The 22809-nt window shown below is 52.1% G+C and overlaps 2 protein-coding genes across 3 annotated transcripts in view; both read left to right on the top strand.

The window, feature by feature from the left end:
- The window catches only part of CalpC (calpain C), a 75570-nt gene that overhangs the window by 32855 nt on the left and 19906 nt on the right, over positions 1-22809 (top strand). For both annotated transcript variants that reach the window (XM_077659664.1, XM_077659665.1), the window contains exon 4: positions 9584-9842. In XM_077659664.1, the coding sequence (XP_077515790.1) occupies positions 9584-9842 (259 nt within the window). The remainder of the gene's footprint in view (positions 1-9583; positions 9843-22809) is intronic.
- Positions 20299-22686, top strand: LOC144123580 (neprilysin-11-like). Its single transcript, XM_077656392.1, has one exon. The coding sequence runs from the start codon at positions 20313-20315 to the stop codon at positions 22395-22397; it is 2085 nt and encodes a 694-aa protein (XP_077512518.1). The 5' UTR covers positions 20299-20312; the 3' UTR covers positions 22398-22686.

The raw sequence follows: 22809 nt of genomic DNA, 5'->3' as shown, positions 1-22809 counted from the left end.
GACTGCAGTGACGCTGCCCTCTTGAAAACCTAGCGTAGTGAAGCTTTCGCTTCAAGACTGTGACCCAACAGTTTCTTAACAGTTAAGTGCTCCGAAAAACAGACTCCTTTGCACCACAATTGATCACACGCAGCTTAGAGCCCGTTGGAAGCGCGTAAATACATCTTAGCGTAAGAGCACTCCAAGAAATCCTCACGGGAAACAATGTTTCACCATCGATCTATTCTTGCCAGTTTACTCAGTCCCAGCACTACGATTTGGGTAGAGTCGCTTCGGGGCAGAAAAAAAGAATAAATATAAAAAGACCACTTCTGCGGTCGCGGGTCCGTACATTTTTCAAGAGCACGCCATGAGATAGGGGACTCGTAGCCGACCGTCACGTACCGAGACAACGTGCCAAACGAGCGGGCCGGATAGCGGCGGAGCTCCGCCGAGCGCTCGACCCGGGAAGAAGCCGGCCCGAATTGGGGCGGCCGCTCGTAGAGGGCCAGCTCCGGCGGCGCGGCGCGAGTGTCGACTGGCCCTGTGTGCACAGCGCCGAGTGGCACGTCTTCCTGCACGGCAGGCAGCAGCACAGGGCGTGCCAGTCGCCGCTGCGACACGGACGGAGATGGCGCGGAGCGGTGGAACGCAACGATTGCCGCCGCGATCGCTGCGCCGCTTTCAGAGTGAAAGTGCATAGGGTCACCCATGGAGACTGTTTCTAATAGTCAAGCTCAATTTACATCCGGATATGTGCGTTACCCGGAATACAAGACAAGCGCTTCTAGTTCTAGTTGTGTACCCGCCGCGCTGGCTCAGTGGTTTGGCGCTCGGCTACTGATCCGGAGTACCCGGGTTCGAACCCGACCGCGGCGGCCGCGTTTCGATGGAGGCGAAACGCAAATATGCGCCCGTGTGCTGTGCGATGTCAGTGCACGTTAAAGATCCCCAGGTAGTCGAAATTATTCCGGAGCCCTCCACTACAACACCTCTTCATTCCTTCTTTCACTCCCTTCTTCCTCCCTTCCCTTACGGCGCGGTTCATGTGTCCGCCGAGATGTGAGACAGAGACTGCGCCATTTCCTTTCCCCCAAAACAAATTTTCAATTTCTTCTAGTTCTCTTGGCTGCCGCCACGCGGCGCAAGGCTTTGAACATTCAAAAATAGACGTCATCCGTGACGTAAAAGAGGAAGAGAATGACCGAGTGGGTGCAGAACAGAACGTGATAGGCCGCTATGCCTAACGGCACTGGCAGGCCTCTGTCCCGAGTTCCTGCTAATGTGATACGCGATTTCCGGGAACACGGAGACAGGCACTATCTCATTAAAGTCGTGCGGCATCGTCGGAGCTAAATCAGGTGTGGAATCTGAGGAGCAGTTCCTTATAGCAAGAACTGTATATTTGACTGGACGCGGCGCCCGTGCGCTAGACAGTTACGAAATCCCGAAACGCGATTATCAGTACGCCAGTCAACAACGAGCCTTTATTCGAAGATAATAAATTTGCGAACCCGGCTTCATGTTTGCAAACACTAGAACTAGCTTCCACAAGGCTCCAGAGTAAGGACGTTTTATGCGAAGAGGATCCAAACTGCCATCTGTGGAAAAATAATCCTCCTCATTGAACACTGGTTCTGCATCTTGTGTGCTATCCTGATTAAGGTAGCGTGTCGTAGAGAAAACAACCCCTGGAGAACCATATCGGAGCGATCGTGCTCTTCACAGGCGCAGCGTAGAACATAGGCAAGGTATGATGTTCTAATAATAATAATAATAATAATAATAATAATAATAATAATAATAATAATAATAATAATAATAATAATAATAATAATAATAATAATAATAATTGGTTTGGGGGGAAAGGAAATGGCGCAGTATCTGTCTCATATATCGTTGGACACCTGAACCGCGCCGTAAGGGAAGGGATAAAGGAGGGAGTGAAAGAAGAAAGGAAGAAGAGGTGCCGTAGTGGAGGGCTCCGGAATAATTTCGACCACCTGGGGACCTTTAACGTGCACTGACATCGCACAGCACACGGGCGCCTTAGCGTTTTTCCTCCATAAAAACGCAGCCGCCGCGGTCGGGTTCGAACCCGGGAACTCCGGATCAGTAGTCGAGCGCCCTAACCACTGAGCCACCGCGGCGGGTATATGATGTTCTCTGTACCCCATTTTCAGTGGCAGTACAGTTTTCTGCAGAGTAGCGACGGATAATATAACTTTTTTACTCCTGTTGCTAAATAAGTTTGTACTGCTGGTTAAGATAAGTTTGTGTCTTAGAAGTAGGAGCTTGGTCTCGGCTGGCTGAGGAAAGGTAGATCTGCAGCGAGATCTCTTCTAAACGAGCCTCTGGCTACGTGCCTAGTTTGTGCAAAGCCGCAGCTCTGCACCGCGCGTTTTATGTCGGTCACAGCGCAACGGCGACCACAGCGCCTTCTGAAACCTGGAACGAGATAGAGCTCGAGCCAACAACCTCTTAGATAGTCCAGCCATTTCGCGCTAACGCTTCTAACGTCAGCTCGTGAGAACTTCCTTGAAAAACTGGAGACGTTTGTCCGCGACGGTGTGAGCCACGTCGAAACGGAGGCACGTTCGCGACTAAATTCATGGTCTAGAGAAACAGAAGACAATGGTGAAGCACTGAAAAAGGAAAAGGAAGCGTGAGATCTTGCCCCGCCGCGGTGGCTCAGTGGTTAGGGCGCTCGACTACTGATCCGGAGTTCCCGGGTTCGAACCCGACCGCGGCGGCTGCGTTTTTATGGAGGAAAAACGCTAAGGCGCCCGTGTGCTGTGCGATGTCAGTGCACGTTAAAGATCCCCAGGTGGTCGAAATTATTCCGGAGCCCTCCACTACGGCACCTCTCTCTTCCTTTCTTCTTTCACTCCCTCCTTTACCCTTCCCTTACGGCGCGGTTCAGGTGTCCAACGATATATGAGACAGATACTGCGCCATTTCCTTTCCCCCACAAAAACCAATTATATATTATAAGCGTGAGATCTACGTAAGGGAGGAACTTGCTGCCAATAATAGCTGGACAGCAGTAATGAGATCTTAGTGTCTTGCCGAAGCATAGGTGGCTTAAATTGAGGAGTTTGGTCACAATGCTGTCATGCATGACTCTGAGTCGTAGTAAGGCGACTGTATGAAGAGGATGCTGCTGTTAGTCCTATAGGTGCGTGTATATTTGAAAAGGTTTATCTACTTGGCTTCAGCCCCCGACCACGCTTTTTTTTTCGCGCTTTAATTACCGAGCGTAAAAAGGCAAAGGTAGGCCAAGTGAGATAGTATAGTAAAAGGGGGGCACTTCTCACTGATGTTTATGCAGTGCCGACGAGGTCAGCCTGACACGATAAAGAAAGCGCAGTCGCAATCGAGGCTATAGCCGAGATGATTGCAGAAAACTCAGTCTGCTGAGAATGAAGATATGCTGCTGAAAAAAAAAAGACTACTTATTTTTAATTTCAACCTGAAATTAACAGACTTAAGCTCCGTACAGTTTCGATAGTTTCGGCCTGCTGAACACAGCTATACACTTATTTTTGCTTGGCGGCCCTTAAAATGTCAGCAGCCAGAGCGCTTTCATCATTATTTTCCTTTTTTTTTTCTTTTTTGCAAACAAGACAGCTGTGAGCAGTTTATAGTGGCGTCGTATTTCTCCTCTTCCAAAAAAAAATACATAAAAAACGGGGGATTGGGTAGGTATTAATATACTTTCCTGATTGAGGTAAAAAAAAAAAAGAACGCAAGCGGTCCTCGCAAGAAGGCAAAAACGCGATGAAAGGGACGAAAAAGCCAGTCCATTGAGGGGTATCGGGGTCGCACGCAGTAGTCGAGGGATACAGCGCGCGGCAGGACCATAATCATCGCAGTTGCGAAACGTTTGGGGGCGGCAGAGTTGCAAGGGCGGGGAAAGGTGGGTTACCCGTCCCTCTTTTCTCATCACTTTCTTATTTTCTCTTCGCTGTTCATAGACCGGTGTCTCGTGCGACCGCCTTTTACCGAGCTTGACGCGTTCAGCCGCTGCTTCTGTACGGTTGCTAGTTCCCGCTTTTTTTTTTCTTTTTTTACTGAAAGGCGGCCGTAGAGCGCGTGGACTCTCGTAGTGATCTGCACTCATCAATCGAGTCAGTGAGGCACGGTTGCGAGAAACGCACTCGACTCTCTCGACGTTTCTTGTCCTCTGCGCGCAGTGTTCGCGGTGCGCCGTGGTGTGTATACAATTTGTGTGGCCGCCACACGCAATTCGTCGTACACTTAGGGACCCGTTTGCTAGTGCACAGTTGACCACTGCGCGTTGCATCCTTCCACGACTTTTTTGTTTGTTTGTTAAAGAGAGGACGAAGTGCTGAATGCGCGTGCAAACACTCTATAGTTGCACGCGATGCCGTCACGGTATTCGCATCGACGCCTCTCTTACCACAAAGGGCAACAATTCTGCACGTATTATGTGCAGACGCAACTCTGCGGCGAAGTTGAGTTAAATATTTTGGAACTGAAATGAACGTGCCAGCTTTAACGATTTGGAAGGCAGTGTGTTTACTGTTTTATTTCAGGATTTTAAATCGCAAGCTATTGGCTCACAAACGTGGAGGCTAACGAAAATGGTTCAGCTTAGTTAAGGACAACGCAGCGAGCTATGGAAATAGAAGTGATCGGTGTAACGTTAAGAGACCGGAAGCGGGCGGAGTGGTTGAGGGATTCCGCGTCTTTATGACATCGTAGTCGAAATCAAGAGGAAAAAATGGGCTTGGGCAGGTCATGTAATGCGAAGGTAAGATAGCCGCTGGTCATTAAGGGTAACGGAGTGGATTCCAAGAGAAGGCAAGCGTAGCAGGGGACGGCAGAAGGTTAGGTGGGCGGATGAGATTAAGAAGCTTGCAGGGATACGGCAGATGCAGCTGGCGAACGACAGGGTTAATAGGAGAGGCATGGGAGAGGCCTTTGCCCTGCAGTGGGTGTAGTCAGGCTGATGATGATGATGATGATGCGTAGATCTCTGGAAGTGCATAAAATATAAAGTGCGAATTGTGTTATTTTCATTGTCGTCATTCGCGTGCCAGTTCATGCAGAGTGTAGAACTAGGTCCCCAGTCTTTAGTGGTTTGTACTTATCTCGAGGTGTACCGGGAAACGCCGTCGCGAAGTACACTCGGCAATGACGCGTTCACTTAGGCTCCTAATGAAAAGAGAAAAAAAAAGGACATTTTGACTGCGCTCAGAAGGCCTAGTGGTGCATGACTTGCGCCCATATCACCACAAAATGGGTCAGCACCACCCAGAGCACAAACAAGCATTTGTACCGACTGTTACTGTGTCGTTTTACAGCTCCGGCGCTGCAAGATAGGTCGTGTCGAATCGCGATAAACGACGCACTTTCTCACGCGTGAAACAACGAGAGCCCGTGTGGCTGCGCGTCACTGCAGTCTCGCTGCGAGAGGCCAGAAATTGCAACCGCGGGACGCAGGTGAACAAAGAGCAGGACGTCCTATCCGAGTGCAACTTCCGCACTTTTAAAGGCTGCCTAACGAGGATATAGCCGAGGGCCGTAGCCCCATGCTGAGACCAGGCGACCGTGTCAGCGCCCCGCGTGTGTAGGAACACGGAAGGGACTCGTTACGGCGAGATTCAAGGCTTCAACCAGCCATGCGTGTAAACGTTCACCAAGTGCGGCTCGGCGTGCTAGAAAAAGAGGAATCAGTCCATCCAGGTCAGGATCTGAGGCGCGCGCGTATACGCCCCACTCTCATGGTTCGCGCGGCCCAGAGAAGCAGAGGAGGAGGCAGTGCTCCCGAATTAGGCTTCAATTACCGCCGGCCCGAATGACGCGGCCAGCAGATCTTCGAGGCAGTTGAGTCAATTAAGCGACGTGGCCGCACCTTGCAGCGTCGGCAGCTGCCGCTCCGCCCGCTCTGCGCAGCCGCGGAAGATCGGTGCAGTGCGGCGGGCGCCTGCAGGCTTCCTACGGGAGACTGCGGAATCGGCGTACACGCGCCGGAATTTCTTTCGCCAGATGAGTGCGCATTCTCCCGCGTGTTCTGGGCGGAGACAAATTCGTGCGACGCAAAGAGCAGGAAGCCCGGTTAACAGATTTGTTTTTCAACGACACGCATGTAGCTAAGATAGGAATTCGTGAATATAAAACTGAAAATAAAGTTGAAAACAAAGAGAGGGTGCGGAACGGATGGTTGGGGGGGGGGGGGATCACAAATAAAACAAGGGGCCGTATTCTATAAGCTGTCCATTTTCCGTTGTCCATTTTGCGTCCATTCGGTTCCTGTCAGTGGTCATTCAGATATGCCCGCGGTTTTCAAGCGTCTAGAGCAAGCGACCCAGCTATTGGTTGGTTGGCGACTAGACCTCACCATTGGCTGTATATCGCAGCTAATTGCACCCAGTGGTCAGGTCCGGTCTCCTGCTGTTGGCAGAGCGCTGCGATGCAGCTCACCATTGGCTGCATATTGCATCCAATTTCAGCCAATGGTAAAGTCTGGTTGCCAACCGCCCAATGGCCGGGTCGCTTGCCCCAGACGCTTGAAAGCCGCGGTTATATCTGAGTGACCACTGACACAGGACCGAATAGACGCGAAATGGACAACGGAAAATGGACAGCCTATAGTACACGGCCCCAGGTTACTACTCTGAGCCTTGGTTCGGTGGTACGAGACAAACCGAGTTTTGTTCAAACAGCAAGTTGCGTGAAACAATGGCTGCCTCTTCAGCGTCTCCTCTTGAGGTTACTGAAGCCTCAAGAGCTGATCGGGCTTCCGTGTTTTTTTTTTCTGTTTTGCTCAGGCATTGGTTTCAAAGATTTATTCACTTTTGCAGAAAGGAGTACACGGCGTTCTGTTCCAAAGGGTAGTGACATTTGAACAAGAGATCATCGGAAACTTGCGTCATTGAATAAATAAAAAAACGTTTGATTAAAACGCGAGTCACTTTACGTCAGAGGCTTCTTCGCTTCCTTGAAGGAAACAGTTACGTCGGTTTTAACGAAACTTTAGCATCTACAGTTTAGACACAATGCGCAGAGAGTTAGCACGTCAGTATGGCACAAGTTAGCACAGAAAGCCGACTTCCTTGGCTGCGACGCCTCACCATCATGGCCAGTGACACAGATTCTTGGCACCCGACCTATTCAGCCGGCGCTGGCACAGCGCTGCACCCAAACTCGCCTACACGGCGGCCGAAACAGCGCGGCCGTCGGCGCAGCTACCGCGCTGCCGAGACGGAGCCCCCTCCGATCGGCCGAGAGTGGCTTAGCGAGAAGAAGCCGATCTAGGTTGGCCCCTCCCCGCGGGACGCGCTGGGGAGAGGAAGAGCTGCGCGATAGCGGTCGCCGATAAACGCTTCGCCCCGCCAGATTCACCCGATGTTGCGCGCGCTCCAAGATCGGAGACCGCGGGAACGCAGAGTTCCCGACACCGGCCGAGACGCCTCACGTGACGAGGCTGTCGGATCGCGCAGCTCGCAACCTTTCATATTCGCCTTCCGAGCCGCACCCCCCCACCCACTCATGCACCCTTCACCCGCGTGTACACAGCGCATCACCGGAGCAGCCATTCCTCGCACTCGGCCGTCAAGCGGCCCAGGAAGAATAAAACGCTGAAGGCAGCCCACGGTTATAAAAACGGGTTGCGTGAGTCAGTCTCGCTATTTTTGTATTTGTAGATCGTGAGTCCAGTTAGGCCGCTGTCGTTCTATATGGCTCCGCTAAACAAAGGTAGATGAAAAGCGTAATATAGTGAAAAACGTGACGCGGATGCGTGGCTTCGCAAAGAAAGAAAGTGCGTGGTTGAGAAACCATTATTTAGCTAACAACAACGCTGTCCCCACCAACGCAATGTGGAGCGCTCGTCTCGCACCAAGTCGTTTAGATCGCGTTTGTGATGCTGGAGTCTCGGAGATGGTATCCAAAGGAGGCGCTGGGGAGGCTTACGGCAGTGGCTTTGTCGCTGGCTCGTTGCTTCGTCCTTTGTCGGCTGTGCCTGGCCACAGCGCCCGGAATAACTACTGCGCGTCTCCAAAGTGTTACAGACGCTTCGGAGGGTCCTGAGGGTGCTTTTGTTGGAGAGCGTGCAACTTTCCAAAAGCTATAGGCGCCAAAATGTAAGCTGACAATTCAGATTTTGCTTCCGTCAGCCCACACGCTCACTGCGTTCGCTCATTATAGTATATGACGAGGACTGTGAATGTTTGCAGCAGTTCCGAGCGCATTTATCGCCACAAACCCGCGCACCAGCGCTGGCGCCACTCATAGGCCGATCAATACCTATTTTTAATGGTCTCAATAATTATGTCTTTTTTCACCTCATGCAGACAATTTACTGCCAAAGGACGCGAGAAAGCTGCCATGCTTTCGAAGTTGATTGCTTGCATCTCATTGACTCTTTTAGAGCGAAAGCACTAATCTGGTGTTTCAGAGCCTATAGCAATATTGTGTAACGTTTGTTTGTCTGTCTGTCCGAGACCAGCCTGAATTGCACGAATTCCGCCGATGGCAGCACCTGCCATCTCACTCCGTGCTTTCTTTCGCAGTGTATACGATTGTTGCAAAACATTCTTTCTCATTTTTTTGTGCCGGACACTGACGTCCTTTCTTCTCGTAAGCGGCAGCCATCACGGTCTCGAGAACAGCCACTGCGCTTTTGGCCGCAGCAGTTCAACGCCTCAGCAGGGACACCGCTTAAACAAGCTGACTCGAGGAGTCATGCAAGCAGGAAGTCATCTGTGTACCGAAGCGCCAGCGCGTCTAAAAGAGATACGCGTTTTTTCTAAACGCGTTTCCGGCCTTCTTACCTTGTTTCACGGGTTCAAGAGGGGACCATCAACATTCTGAACTTTCCCTGGAAGTCATTTGTATAAGGCTTTTGCTTCCTCGAGAAAGTGCTGTGACAACAAAAAGGTCAGAGTCATTAAATAGCGTGTACCCCCTTTTCCTTACTTGGGCTTTGGTCAAACGCATCATTTTTTTTTCTTGTTCAACCTCTTTTTCTCTGAAGTGAACGGGGCAACGACTTTAAGATTACCTAACAGCAAGTTCGTGCCTTTCGCTCTAGAGGAATATGTAGGCACTCTAAATGCATGCCTTCATTCTGCGCGTTTTCTTATTTTTGTAAAAGGTCAAGGGTTAATTCGGTGACCCTCAGCAACGTATTCGCCTACGCATCCATAGCACGTATTTTTGTCTACGGATGTTTAGCAGGGTACTGTGCGTGTTGCCCCGCCGCGGTGGCTCAGTGGTTAGGGCGCTCGACTACTGATCCGGAGTTGCCGGGTTCGAACCCGACCGCGGCGGCTGCGTGTTTATGGAGGAAAAACGCTAAGGCGCCCGTGTGCTGTGCGATGTCAGTGCACGTTAAAGATCCCCAGGTGGTCGAAATTATTCCGGAGCCCTCCACTACGGACCTATTTGTTACTCACTTCTTTCACTCCCTCCTTTATCCCTTTCCTTACGGCGCGGTTCAGTGTCCAACGATATATGAGACAGATACTGCGCCATTTCCTTTCCACCAAAAACCAATTATTATTATTATTACTGTGCGTGCACGGCTGGCCACGTTTCGCCAGTGACCACTGGACCTCGTGGTGTCGTCTCGCAGGTGACCGCTGGTTCGTGTCGTGCCTCGGGGTGCTGGCCACGTGTCGGGGCCTCTTCTACCGCGTGGTTCCGGCCGACCAGGGCTTCAGCGATGCGGACGAGTACGCGGGCCTGTTCCGCTTCCGGCTCTGGTGGTGCGGCGATTGGAAGGAGGTGATCATCGATGACCGGCTGCCCACCGTGAACGGAAAGCTCGTCTTCGTCCAGTCCAGCCACGGCTCCCTCTTCTGGGCAGCGCTGCTTGAGAAGGCCTACGCCAAGTGAGTGCCTCCCTTCTTACCAACCGGCCCCGGCGTCGGTCTTCACCCGCGGGTATCGTGGAGGTGTGTTCACTAGCGCCACCTGCTGCCACATAGAAGCGGCTCATGGGCCACTTATTAGAACCTCATCTTTGACGAACTGCTAAAAAAACTCTTGTGACGGCTTTGAATTCCCTTGTTAATTGCACGCGACCTTGTGTAAGAGGCTGGAAGTTATTCATTGCTTCCAGGCGGCTCTAAAAAATGTTTTTTTTTACGCCAACTGCGGTAATGTTTCTAACTTCTAATTTCGGCTTATAACTCAAACATGCAAGTGTACCTTCAATAAATGTGGAAGAGAACACATTATCTGCATTCAATAAATATTTATAACAGCGGTGTACATTTTTTTCCTTAGTTCTGAATAGTTTTATCCAGGCAGACATCGCCCAAGAGACATTTTCATCTTCAGTGTGGAAGTAACGAGCTAATTTGTTCTTGTGTGAAAACTGACCGTTCACTTTAATGTCGGAGCTGCCTGTGCGTCTTCTAGTAAAATCCACCTGTATATAACTGAAGTTTACAAAAAAACAAGAATTTTTTGTTTGTTTTTAGTTCTCAGTCATGAGGCAACGTGCACGGGCCGTGGCTTTGTGAGATTTACGACTTAATTTGGTGCTGCGATAGACTTGCATGCCACTTTTATCGTCTAAGTCGAAGGACACGGTGTGCACGCCTTCCTTGATTCCACTTAATTCTCTCCTTTCATTATCAGAAAACGCACGCGTGCAGGTTATTAAACATTCCGTGACTGCATCAGTAGGTGCGACCACGCGCGCGAGCACGTGTTCTGCGCATCAAAAATTCGAGGAGACATTTAAGCTCCGGGTATGACTCGATAGCGTTAATGGGTTAATACCCATTTATGCGGAATCCGTCGTTCTCTGCATTCGTAGGTCCCTGGGAGTCATCGTACCCCTCCTGGCGCAGTAGTGCAACGGTTAACCGATGTCTCACTGCCCTGCGATGGCAGGTGCTGCCACCGGTGGCGCTTGTGCGACCCAGGTTGCCATTTCTGAGCGACCAATCATTAATTTAACTGTTACCGTTTTGTCCGTGACCAACAACGTTGTCATATGCGAAAACTGCTCAAGAAAAGTTGCCGCGGTCACATACCATAACCAAAAAATACAACTTGGATGTATGAACAGCGCAGCAGCCTGGTTTCAAGTCGCGAGGCGACATCAGCTTAAAGCGCTTGTTCTTCCGTCGGAAACTGCCGGAAAAGCGACCGCAAACCGATCAGACTTTACACGAGCCCGCACGTTGCATAAGCTTTTTCTAACCGGAAATGTATTACCACTCCCTCTTCCAGCCGAGCTGGGCGGCCTAAATATACCCGCCACTTTCCTTGGCGCAACCGCCGGCGACGCCACTACACGAGAAGACGTGCCCAACGAAACGAGCACGGAGTCAGGAACCTCTTGTTTCCCCAATGCTGGCGCGGTACAATTTCCGAGCCTGACGCGAGAAAGAAAGCCGGCGGCCAGGAAGCAAGGGTGCGCGCAGCCGAGCGTGCACACAAAGCAGCGTCCGAAGAGGCGCTCGTCAAAAGCACTGGCGGGCACGCGACGTGCGCAAGCACCGCCACGCCCACGCACGCATTCTGCTCGCGCTTGAAGAGAAAGCACGACGCCGTGTGTGCGTATACACGAAACGCATGCGGAGCGTGAACGCTCGCCCGGCGAAAGTCGGCGCGCGCGACTTGATGCGAGGGCGCGTCCGCTAGGCGTGCGCTCTTGTTCAAAGAAGGCCTCGACGGCGTCATTCCGGCCGCCACCCCCGCTGCGACGAGGAGTACGCTGGAGTATACAGATATGCTCGCTTCGGCCCGTCACAAGAGAAGCACTGCATGGAGGAGAAGACCTCGTCCGCGCCGTACGACAAGGAGGGGTTAGCCTGGCATCAAAGGGAAGCCCACGCACAGCCGCCGTTTCTCCAGCCGCGAGGGGAGGAAGCAGTTCCTTCGTATGTAGTACGCAAGGACACCGAAACGGTGCTCCCTGTGCCAGCTGGAGAAAGGGCTGAGCTGGACGGCTTCCGTAATATGGTGCGCCAGAGAAGACCGGTTTCTCATTTTGATTTCTCCTCGAAAAAATTGAGAAAGGAAAACGGGAAGGAAAGAGAAAGGGAGCTCGGATAAGCAAAGCTTCGCCGGGCTTGATGTTGCACCGATGCGCTAAGGTAGCCACAACGAAAACTGGCCGCGCACTTAAGAACGCCAAGGAAGAGAATTGTGTTGTTCCTGTACTAAAACCGCACCATTTCCAGCGCGGGCTGACATAGTACTGTCGCTTTCATTCCGCTGCGAGCACACATGCAACAGCGGCTGCGTCTACATCAGAAATGCTTTCCGAAAATTAGTTTCGCTGGGACGAAGTAGCAACGTTTGAAACCGAATTTCGATGATTGACACGCTGCTGGAATCTTGTTACTACTCGTGAATCGTTAGTATAATGAAATATCTCACGAAGTATACTTCACTAGTGCAACGCTTCCTAATGATGATTATGGATTTTTATGGTGCAAGGGCATCTATGGCCAGAGAGCGCCACGGCACAAGGTCATTTCGGCTACTCAAAGTGGGGCCAAAAACCCATTTTTCAAGCATTTTACCCCAGATAGGCCGAGCAAAAGACCAGGGGAAACCTTGTACCAATTGCTAAGGAAGAGAGAATTTAACCCCCGTTTGCCCGCAGGTGCACGCGTTAACCTTTCACCTGTAGCCAACCTCAACATTTCTCGTCCTCTCTTTAAGCTCAAATGCCTCGAAGCACATCAGAACTGTTAGGAGCAAAACAAATTACAAAAGACGCGTGAACGGACCTTATCACGGCAATCACAGAACGCGTATTGCATATATTCATCTGTCTGAAAATGTTACTTTTATGTACAATATCCTTATTTCCTTTGCATGTATTGTTACCAGTTTTTACAACTGCTACATCGTTTTGAAAGCTGTTTTTAGTACGCAAGCACTAATCCGATGGGTACCAACCCCGAGCAACATCGTCCGTTGTCTGTCCGCCTAGTGCGAGTGCTCCGTTGCTTGGTTGGTTGGCCTCAAATAAAGATGGCACATACCCACTACGGGGGAGTGGCCAAGACACACCCGTCCCGCGGCACTGCCCGCTCATCGCCGTGTTCTACTTAGCAAAAATCCGTGCATTCACAATGATTCGAGTGCACTAAACATTCTCTGTATAGTTTTTGCAACACAGTTCCGCACACAGTAGGTAATGAGAGGCCACCAACGGAGCAGTATTTTCACTACGGAGCCTCTTTCTGCGTAATCATTGCATTGGCACGTCGTCAGTAGACCAAACAGAATTGCACGTCGAAATTTCGAATACGCGGCCCGCGAACTGAAATCTCGCGTCTACAACGCGTCCCGCGCACAGCAGACCGCGCGAGCGTGTGTGACCGAAGCGGCGGAGCGCGCAGCTTCGAAAGCGAAGCCCGCGGGGTGGGCGACGCCTTCGAGCGTCGTCGCGCGGCGGTCGTTAGCCGACCGTGAAGAGGCGGACGTCGCATGCGTGTCGTCGCCTCCGCTCACTGACGAAGAGGAAGCCGAGCCCATGGAGAACCGCCGGGGGCAGCAAAGCTCGCTAGACCGTGCACCACCGTCGTCGTCGCTGCAGCCCCATGCCCGCCGTCCCAGAACGCGACCGGAGAGGCGCGCCTTCGGAGCGACCCGTCTGGCAGGTGTCTCTGGCACGCGCGGCTGCGGCGACTGTACGGCCGCTGTAATGACAGCTGTGCGTCGGCCCGGCTGTCGCTTCGGGAGTTGGACACGACTCGTATTATTGTAGTGCGCTATGTTTAACGTCCTGCCGCTGCCTACGAGGGACACCGTATAGTGAGGTGCTCCGGATTGGTTTCGACCAGCTGTGGTTCATTAACTTGCACTAACATCACACAGCACACGGGAGCTTCCGCATTTCGCCCCCATCGAAATGCGGCCGCCGCGGCCTTAGGATCGAACCTGCGACCTCGGCATCGGCTGCCGAACGCCGTAGCCACTGAGCCACCGCGGCGGGCTGCTCTCACATTTCTTTTGAAAAGTTGCATTTAAACATCCATGGCATCCTCTGCGACATCCACGGATCTCGTTTATTTTTTTACCTCTCTTTGTGTTCGTTTTTGCAATAGACCGTTGGCATCTGAGGTCCTCCGCCGTTTTTCCGGGCGCCGTTTGCATCGAATTTTTTCTCTCTCCCCGATACCGTTATGTTATCCCTCGAACAATGAATGAGATTGGTGAGGGCGGCTGTGTGGATGAATAGGTAGAAATCATCGGTTGCAGAAGTGACAGCGCACAGACTAGCAGTGATACGCGGTAGTGCTGTTCCTTTTTAACCGCGTGTTCTTCCGAGTCTGTGCGCGCTGTTACTTTCACAACCGTGGCGTTCCTACAGTACATATACGTACTGTAGGAACGCCACGGTTGTGAAAGTTCATGAGAATTGGCCAACGCCATTGGCTGGAAGGGGGTTCTTTAACGTGGAAAAGCCGCTTTTTTCTTGAATTGTATAGTAATAATAATAATTGGTTTTTTGGGGAAGGAAATGGCGCAGTATCTGTCTCATATATCTTTGGACACCTGAACCGCGCCGTAAGGGAAGGGATAAAGGAGGGACTGAAAGAAGAAAGGAGAGAAGAGGTGCCGTAGTGGAGGGCTCCGGAATAATTTCGAACACCTGGGGATCTTTAACGTGCACTGACATCGCCCAGCACACGGGCGCCTTAGCGTTTTTACTCCTAAAGACGCAGCCGCCGCGGTCGGGTTCGAACCCGGGAACTCCGGATCAGTAGTCGAGCGCCCTAACCACTGAGCCACCGCGGCGGGGCTTGAATTGTATCCGGCTATATCACTTTTTCGCCCCGGAGGATGGAGATAAAAATCTGGAAGGATTTGTTTTAACGTAACGACGGTCGTCGCACGCGTGCACATTTCAGAGTGCCCAGAGAAGAAGGGCAGAGTAGCGTTGGTCTGAAGGGTGGACCTATATCCCCTTAGTGACCTCCTCACACCTCTCTCTTTGCCCGGTTTTAAATTTAAGAGCTGTACGACACTCGCGCCGCTTCCCGAAGCGTCTTCCTGCCTTTTGTTTCGAAGACCCGTTGCTTTTCTGCTGAACTCTCTGCAGAGTGACCCCTCTCTGCCCGTCTCCGTCCCACCGACTGCGCTGTTCAGTTTGCTACTCGTCCTCCCATTTCACCCAGTGACAGCCCCGTGGGTGGACACGCTTGTCGGCTCGGTTCTTCACACGAGGCGGCGCTGCACTGTGTGGGACGACGCGAAGAAAGTTAGAAGCCCTCGACAGCGAGCGCCTTTTGTCGCGGCTCCGTTCCGGCACTCGTGACACGAGAAAAAGTATACGCTCCAACGGGCGCTTCCACCTTGCCAGTACGCTGTATGCCTGCGTTTGGCTTTAAACTCTGTCATGCGAAATCGATGACGAGAGGTTTGTGAAAGTTACTGCCTATAAGAAAAGCTATTATTGCATAGCTTTGCGTGCCGCCAGTGCCTTGCCACATCCCCTACATGGTGTGTAAATTCTAGATGTCTAGAAAAAGCTTCCCCGTTCTAAGCATGTTAACCTTCCACTGAGTTGAAGGAACATTTATCCTTGTTCTGTCTCTATCGAACGTGTGACGTTGCTCTCATATTTCCTCACGGTTTCGTGCTGTAAAACTGCATTCAACTGTTCTGTTTCGCTTGGTTGACATCAGGGCGGGGAACAAGCAAAATGCAGCTATTTCTTACTGGATTCATTTTCTTAGCGGTTTTCAAAACACAGACACTACATCTAAGACATCACACAAGGACACCAGGGATACCCTTGTGTGTTGTCTTAGATGTAGTGTCTGTGCTTTAGAAACCGATGAGAAAAAAATTTGCGGTGGTTTAGCTCTGGTCAAACCTGGAGTAACGCGATAGCTACATCTGGCCAAGTGGAACTTTGTCACGTGACCAACCACGTGACGAGCCGCGTGATCAGCCACGGCGCCGCGCCCCCGACAGCTGCTTCGCACCACGTGACCAACCACGTGACAGTGTGGCGGCGCAGCCACAAGGTGGCGGCGCCGCCACGCTGAAGGCTCGAAATGCTACCGTAATGTAGCCATCACTACAATTGGATCGGACACTTAAGCGCCGCCTTAACGGCATGACGCGACAGCGTAATAGGTCAATTCCCATATATACAGGTCATTCTCTACATTCATAGATCCCTGGGAGTCCTTGTACCTCTCCTGGCGCAGTGGTTAAGTGATGCGCCACTACACCCTGCGATGGCAGGTGCTGCTAGCCTTGGGCGACCCTGGTTGCTTATGGTTTATGGGTGTTTAACGTCCCAAAGCGACTCATGCTATGAGGGACGCCGTAGTGAAGGGCTCCGGGAATTTGGACCACCTGGGTTTCTTTAATTAACGTGCACTGACATCCCACAGTACTATATCCTAGTTTTACCACCACCTGTGCAGCCGAGCAAGACGGCGTATCATTGTTAAATAATTCATGACCGCGGCGTCATGAAGATCGGCCGGCGCCATTGGCTGGAGGGCTTCCTTTGAGGGGCGTCTGCTGCTTCCTTCTTGATTTGTATCAGACTATAGCAAGTCATTTTTTTTTTGTTTTAAGCAATGGTGAGTATCCGGCGTCTCTTTCGACGTCGGTCGACATTGCTTACGGTAATGAATTTTTTGAAATAACGATACTAATTTTAGAAATTGGAGGGTACACTTAAGCTCCGCCTCAAGGGTGTGACGCGACAGCTTTAGTTGGTAAACGCCGATATATGCAGAATTGGCCATTCTCGACGTCATATTAACAGATCCCCTCGGAGTCCTTATACACCACTCCCGGCGCAGTGGTGCGGCGGTTAAGCGATGGCCCTGCGATGGAAGGTGCTGCCATCCGTGGGGCTTGTGCGACCCGGGTTGCTCCTCATGAACAACTTCTCGCGACCAATCACTATTTTAAGTGCCACCTGCCACGGTTGTCAGTTTTTTCACAATCCAGTGGACAGGCTGTGATGACGTCACAAAGTCACGTGACATGCGGCCCGCCTAGGTTGCTTATCCGGGGATTTTTCGCTCACGGCGACGACGCCGGATTTTCTGCTCAACGGGAGCAGCATAACGCTGTCGCGTTAAAATATAACGCGTCAGTTTCCGCCGGGTATTGCAGCGGAGCAGGGGTTGCCGAGGCAGGTGCGCGGTTACGGCACGACAATTCTCGGAGCTGTCGATACTGCGCGAAACTGCGAACTGTCTTCCCAGCAGCACTGCGCACCCCTTTGTCCACTGGAGAGTCGTGCGCGGCCAGACCAGGCGCGGGAACGCAGCACGCAGCGCAGACGAAGAAGGGGTCCCGTTTCAAGAATCAGGGTCAGCTCGTTGGCCGCGCGGCGTTTTATAGTGGAGCGCCCTCGCCGCAAACGCGGAGCCATAGATCTATATGCGCGCGCTCGAAGCTCCGCCGGAGCGCGCGGCTGACCCCGTTCGGGTTGCGAGGAAAAGCCGCGAGCGAGCGCGCACACCTGCTGCTACCCCGACGGCGGCCAACTCTTCTTTCCGAAGCGCGCCCGAGTTCGTGGGAAGGGCCGGCCGCGCAAGCCACCTCGTACTTGTTTTGCTACGCCTCCTCCTCCGCCGCCTTCGCCTCACCTTGACCTTCGAGCACGCGCGATCTTCGGCCGCTTCTAATTAGATCCGATCTCTTCGGCATTTCTTTTTTTTTTCTTCATTCCTTTCTTCTTCCTTCGCCCCCTCCCCTTGGGGTACGTGGAAATCGCCCTAACGGTGCAGCCGCCGTTTGTTACATTTCGCCCTATTTCACTCGATGCGGGGTTGTGGCGGTCGAAAGTTCGAACAGCCAGCCGCGCGCGGAGAGCCACCGAGATGGGGCCAAAAGGGAAAACTGTTTCAGATAAGCACGGCGCCGAATGCTGGCCGGCGTGTTTGCCGTTGGAACGGCGACACGCCTTCCCAGGCGCCCTCCGCGGCCAAACTTTCCTCTTGCTGTAGAGGCGATGTCATTCCTCTTGTTACTCCGCGCCCTCTCGGGAACGATTGTGTTCAGAAGACCTGTTGTCGGACGAACGCCTTTTGCATTCTCGTGCCCGCTGTTTCGCACAGCGACGACGTGTTGGAGAGAGAGAGAGAGAGAAAAGAAGAAACAGAAAGAAACGTGATTCTCTTCGCGCAGTAAACATCAGCTTCGAGCTACACGTTCAGCAATCGGAGGGCCGTTTGAGCGCTTGCTAGATCTGCACAGCCTTCGCGCTTATCGCTTGGCCTTAGCTCTCGCGAACAGTTGCGGTTTCCACTTTTGGCGCTAGCATCGGCTTGGCATCGCCGAGCACGACGACCTTTCGCGCCTTTCGCAAGACGTAGCCGTTGGACTACTTTCTATCATTTCATTGAATGGTACGTTAGCGCTGGGAAAGAAGTGACTCCTCGCCTCGATTTTTATCTGCTATGACGCTTTTTCTCTTCGCCTCCGCAAATACATTCACCGATGCGCACAGTGCCGCACGGATTAACCATAGGCGGCTTGTGTAAAGACAAGCCGCTTGGTTATGTTTGAGGCAGCGGGTTTTGAGAGAACTGTGATATCTACTGACTGTCTTATGAATAAAGGTAAGTCTGACGGTCAGACAGCAGGGTAGATCGTGCGTCTCCAAACAGGAAACCGGGACCTTTATCTGTAGTATAAGAAGTTGGCGGCCAGCGACAATAATGCCTTAGTTCCCTTCAAATCAATCGCATGTCACCTAGCGTTTTAACCAGATCCTGCGGTTTATCTATGGTTCCTCACACTTGTAGCTGCAAGTTCGAAGCCTTATTTTGGGTTGCCAGCCGCTGCTGTACGTGTTGGGTCGAATTTTTTTTCCCTCTATCTCTCTTCGGTGGTCCGAAATTTCTTGCATTTCAAATAAGGCTTAAGCTTTTCGAATGGTTATAAGTCGTACGGAGAAACATCTGGGCTGTCTTCGGCAGAACTGCCGCATGCGAAGCATCAGCAAGAAATCCCGCACGGGACGCGACAACGCGCGTCCTGCGCATTTCTTGAACTACAACTGTTTTCATCTTTCGACATACCAGAGCCGGTGAAAAACTGCAGCTTCATGATTATTGTTGTCTGTTCTGACGAGGCGCATTTATAGCGGACAACACTCTCATAGGAAAAAGAAGAAAACCGTTCACATACACGAACTTCATGTTACTCCTACTTTGCGGTGACTTTTCCTGAAGTTTAGACATCATGTGCCTTATGGCAGACCTCCGCTTTCGTGTCTGAATCATAGACACAGACTCACGTCTCATTTCCTGCGGGTATTCTCCCGGAGGTTTGGCTCAATATTAACAGCTTCAGCAAGTCATGAGCAACTTCAGCTTAAAATTCTCCCTGCTTCGCCGCGTGGGATTAATTTGCCCACCGTCTTTATTATTCCCAAATTCGACTTTAAAATTAAAGAAACTTTATAGAATGGAAAGCCAAGGTTGCCTTTTGTTCTTAACTGCCCATCCCACATTTATGGATGGTCTAGTGGCGGAAAACCTTACACAACTCGCATCACCTCCCACATCGCTGCTCTGAACCTTGTACAGGAGGTGCTCGAATTTTATGTTTAGTTCACTCAGTCATCTCCGAAGCTGTATACAAATAGTCTGAACAGTTTATAAAGATGAATGAACAAGGCCGAAACAGAATTTGGCTCAAATGGTCTGATTTAGTCGTTACGTTATTTTGAATGCAACATCGACACGGCATAGCACCTCACTCAAGGGCGTCTCACTGCCGACAGTGTTGAAGAAAGTCTACGAGTAATGAATGGCTCACTGATGCTCAGTGTGGTCTCCTCGTGTCCTTCCGAAGAGGTGCAACCTTCGCTTCAGGTATCGGAGATAAATCTGATCGATGTCACAGACTGCACATTTTGAAGCAACAACATTCTTCGTACGATAATTCCTAAACGTGCCCGGAGGACTAGCAGCACGCATATAATTTGGCACATAACATGATAATGATGTATTTGATATAGTTGTTGTTGATGATGATGATGACGGAGGCAAATAATTACTTTTTTGCTCGTCGTCAAATGTTTGTTATGAATTTAAACTGAACGGCTTTTCCGTAAAGGTACAGGTATGATGTTTACTGTAAAATTGAACTGTCAGATTTCCTCCAGTGTTCAAGGGGGGAAAACGAATTATGTACTCGCAGCAGTCAAGGCAACACGGCTGGTTCTTTTCCGTGCTGCTTACGGGCACCTGAAATCCGTGCTCGCGCGCTCTCCGAGCGCGTGCAGATCGCGCACACGTGTGCTGCATCAGCTACCAGAGCTAGCTCCAGAGCCGCAACGTTCCAGCAGTGCTGCCAGGCCTCTCTCGTAGTCAAGAGCGACGGCCCCGCATCGGATGCAGTCGACCCGAGTCGTGGTGCGCCCGCCTCGCCGCCGCTACCATTGCTCATGGGCGCACTGCTTGTCATGCCTGTGCGGCCTCGTCCTCCTCGTCGTGCTCATTGTGTTGGCAGCGCAGTCCATCTACGTGTACCCTTCGTGCGAGGACCCTTCGTGCTGGGACTTCACAGCCAGTCTGTACAAGTCGCTCAACTACACAGCGAGCCCGTGCGACAACTTCTACCACTTCGTCTGCGACGGCTGGAAGTCCAGCCACGGCCCTAACGACTTCGTCTTTTCCGAGTTGCAAGCCATGGTCGCGCATGCTGCCGTCAACAGCTTGCTGCGCGTAGGCCACGCGCCACTGTTGCGGCAGACAGCTGTGCAGAAGGCCGCGGTCATGTTCAAGACATGCGTCCAGGTGTTCATGAACCGCGCGGATAACACGGAGAGTCTCAAGAGCTTCCTCCGGTCGCTCGACCTACTCGAGCCCAGACCGGAGACTGTGGACGTGCTCGACGTCATCGTGGGCCTCGCGCTCGACTGGAACGTTCCCGTCTTCCTCCAGATGTCGGTCGACCACGACTCCAGCGTGGACGGGAAGCAAACATTGCACTTCGGTAGGAGTCGCCATCTCATGGACTGGTTTCTTCGCAGGAGCCGCATGGACGGCTGGGTCTTGCACAAGTACATAGTTTCCTGCTCGCAAGTCTTCGAATATCGTTTCGAACCGGAAGCGCTCATTTTCTACGAGAACTACATCATGGCGTCGCTAGGAGCATTGACAGACACCACGCATATCATTCACTCGGTCAAAATCGCGGACATGGAGAACCACACCCCGGGAATTCTCGCATCCGACTGGCTGGAGGTCATCAACAGGCACCTTCCCGAAGCCGCTTTTCTGAAGAATTCGGACACGATTCGCGTATCGGACATCGGCTATCTGCGCAGCGTGAGTGAGGTCATCCTGGATGATCGACGCCGCCGCAACGGACGCCTTTTGACCTACGTGGCCTGGTTCGTAATACAGTTTCTTGGACCGTTCGTCTCTTTGCCGCTGGTGGCGCCGACCTTCGCGACCGCCAAAGACGCCAAGAACTACATCCTCTTCCGCTGTTTCGAGGAGCTCAACCTGTTGATGCCGTACGCCTTTGGGGCTCCTTTCGCCGTGGAGAGCGTACCCGTCAAAGCTCGCGACGACGTGCTCAACATGGTGACGCTGGTCAAGAACGCGCTCAGTGACTCCTTCGCGAAGAGCAAGTGGATGGACAACGAGACGCGCAAGATCGCATTGCTGAAGCTTCATACCATGCGAACCATCGTTGCCTATCCTGACATGGTTGTCAGCTCTCTCGACGAATACTACGCCTACACGCCCGACTCGAGCGCTGTGTTCCTCGACTCGCGCATGCGCGCCTGGTACGTGACCATGAGGACCCGGAAGGACAAGCTCTGGAAGCCCCGGGCGTTCGACTACGACTTTCGACTGACTGACGTGAATGCCTTCTACCAGCCCTTAACCAACACCATGATCATTCCGGCGGGCATTATCAACAGCCCCTTTTACAGCTCCAAGTACCCCGTGAGCGTTAACTTCGGCGGCCTGGGTCACGTGATTGCCCACGAGATTGTGCATGGTTTCGACGACGACAGCATGCGGCAGCCCAGGGATGGCGAGTCGCGGGACTGGTGGACCATGGACACCCGCGCGCAGTACGAGCAGCGCGTTCGATGCCTCAAGCGCATGTACATTCCGCTCGGGCTCAGCACGTACGACCGTAACGCCATCATGTCGGAGGACATCGCGGACTCCGTGGGCCTGGCGCAGGCTCACAAGGCGTACCGCTCGGTGCGCCAGAGGACGACTGGTATCGTCGCCCGCAGCGCGCCGCTCATGAGTCGCTTCACGCAAGACCAAGCCTTCTACGTGATGAGCTGCTACAAGTGGTGCTCCAACCGCAGGGACGCGGGCCGCGGCTACTCGGCCGACGAGCTGCGCTGCAACGTTCCACTCAAGAACATCCCGGACTTTGCTAGGGCGTTCAGCTGCCGCCGCAATGACCCCATGAATCCGGCGCACAAGTGCAAATTCTGGTGATGCGGTGGCGCATCACACGGGGTCTACACTGGAAGGTTGCGCCTCACATTGGCTTTCGCGTATCAACGCATTACCGCGTGCATTGGTTCTAGCGGCGTTATTTACTTGTGTATTCTATCGCAGACGTTGAATTACAGAGCTGTCCCAACGGAACTCAACGGGGAGCGAGCTCTAAAACTAAAATTTCCGCTTTTACTCCGACGCCTTAATTTAATGTACTGCCTTGATATTACTGACTACCGCATCTGAAAAGCCGCGTGCAGAACCGTTGCACACTGCAGGCGACGTGATTCAGTACAAATTAAGCATATAAAACAGCTTTAATTTGCTCTGTTGCTCTGATCGATATGGTCAACACTCGGCTGAGTTGAAAGGCATCTGTGCGGCGTGAGTGCCACAAGCTGTAATCTTC

The sequence above is a fragment of the Amblyomma americanum genome, chromosome 3, assembly GCF_052857255.1.
Source record: "Amblyomma americanum isolate KBUSLIRL-KWMA chromosome 3, ASM5285725v1, whole genome shotgun sequence".
Taxonomy (NCBI): domain Eukaryota; kingdom Metazoa; phylum Arthropoda; class Arachnida; order Ixodida; family Ixodidae; genus Amblyomma; species Amblyomma americanum.
The sequence above is the reverse complement of the archived record's forward strand: the minus strand, read 5'-3'. Positions and strand labels throughout refer to the sequence as shown.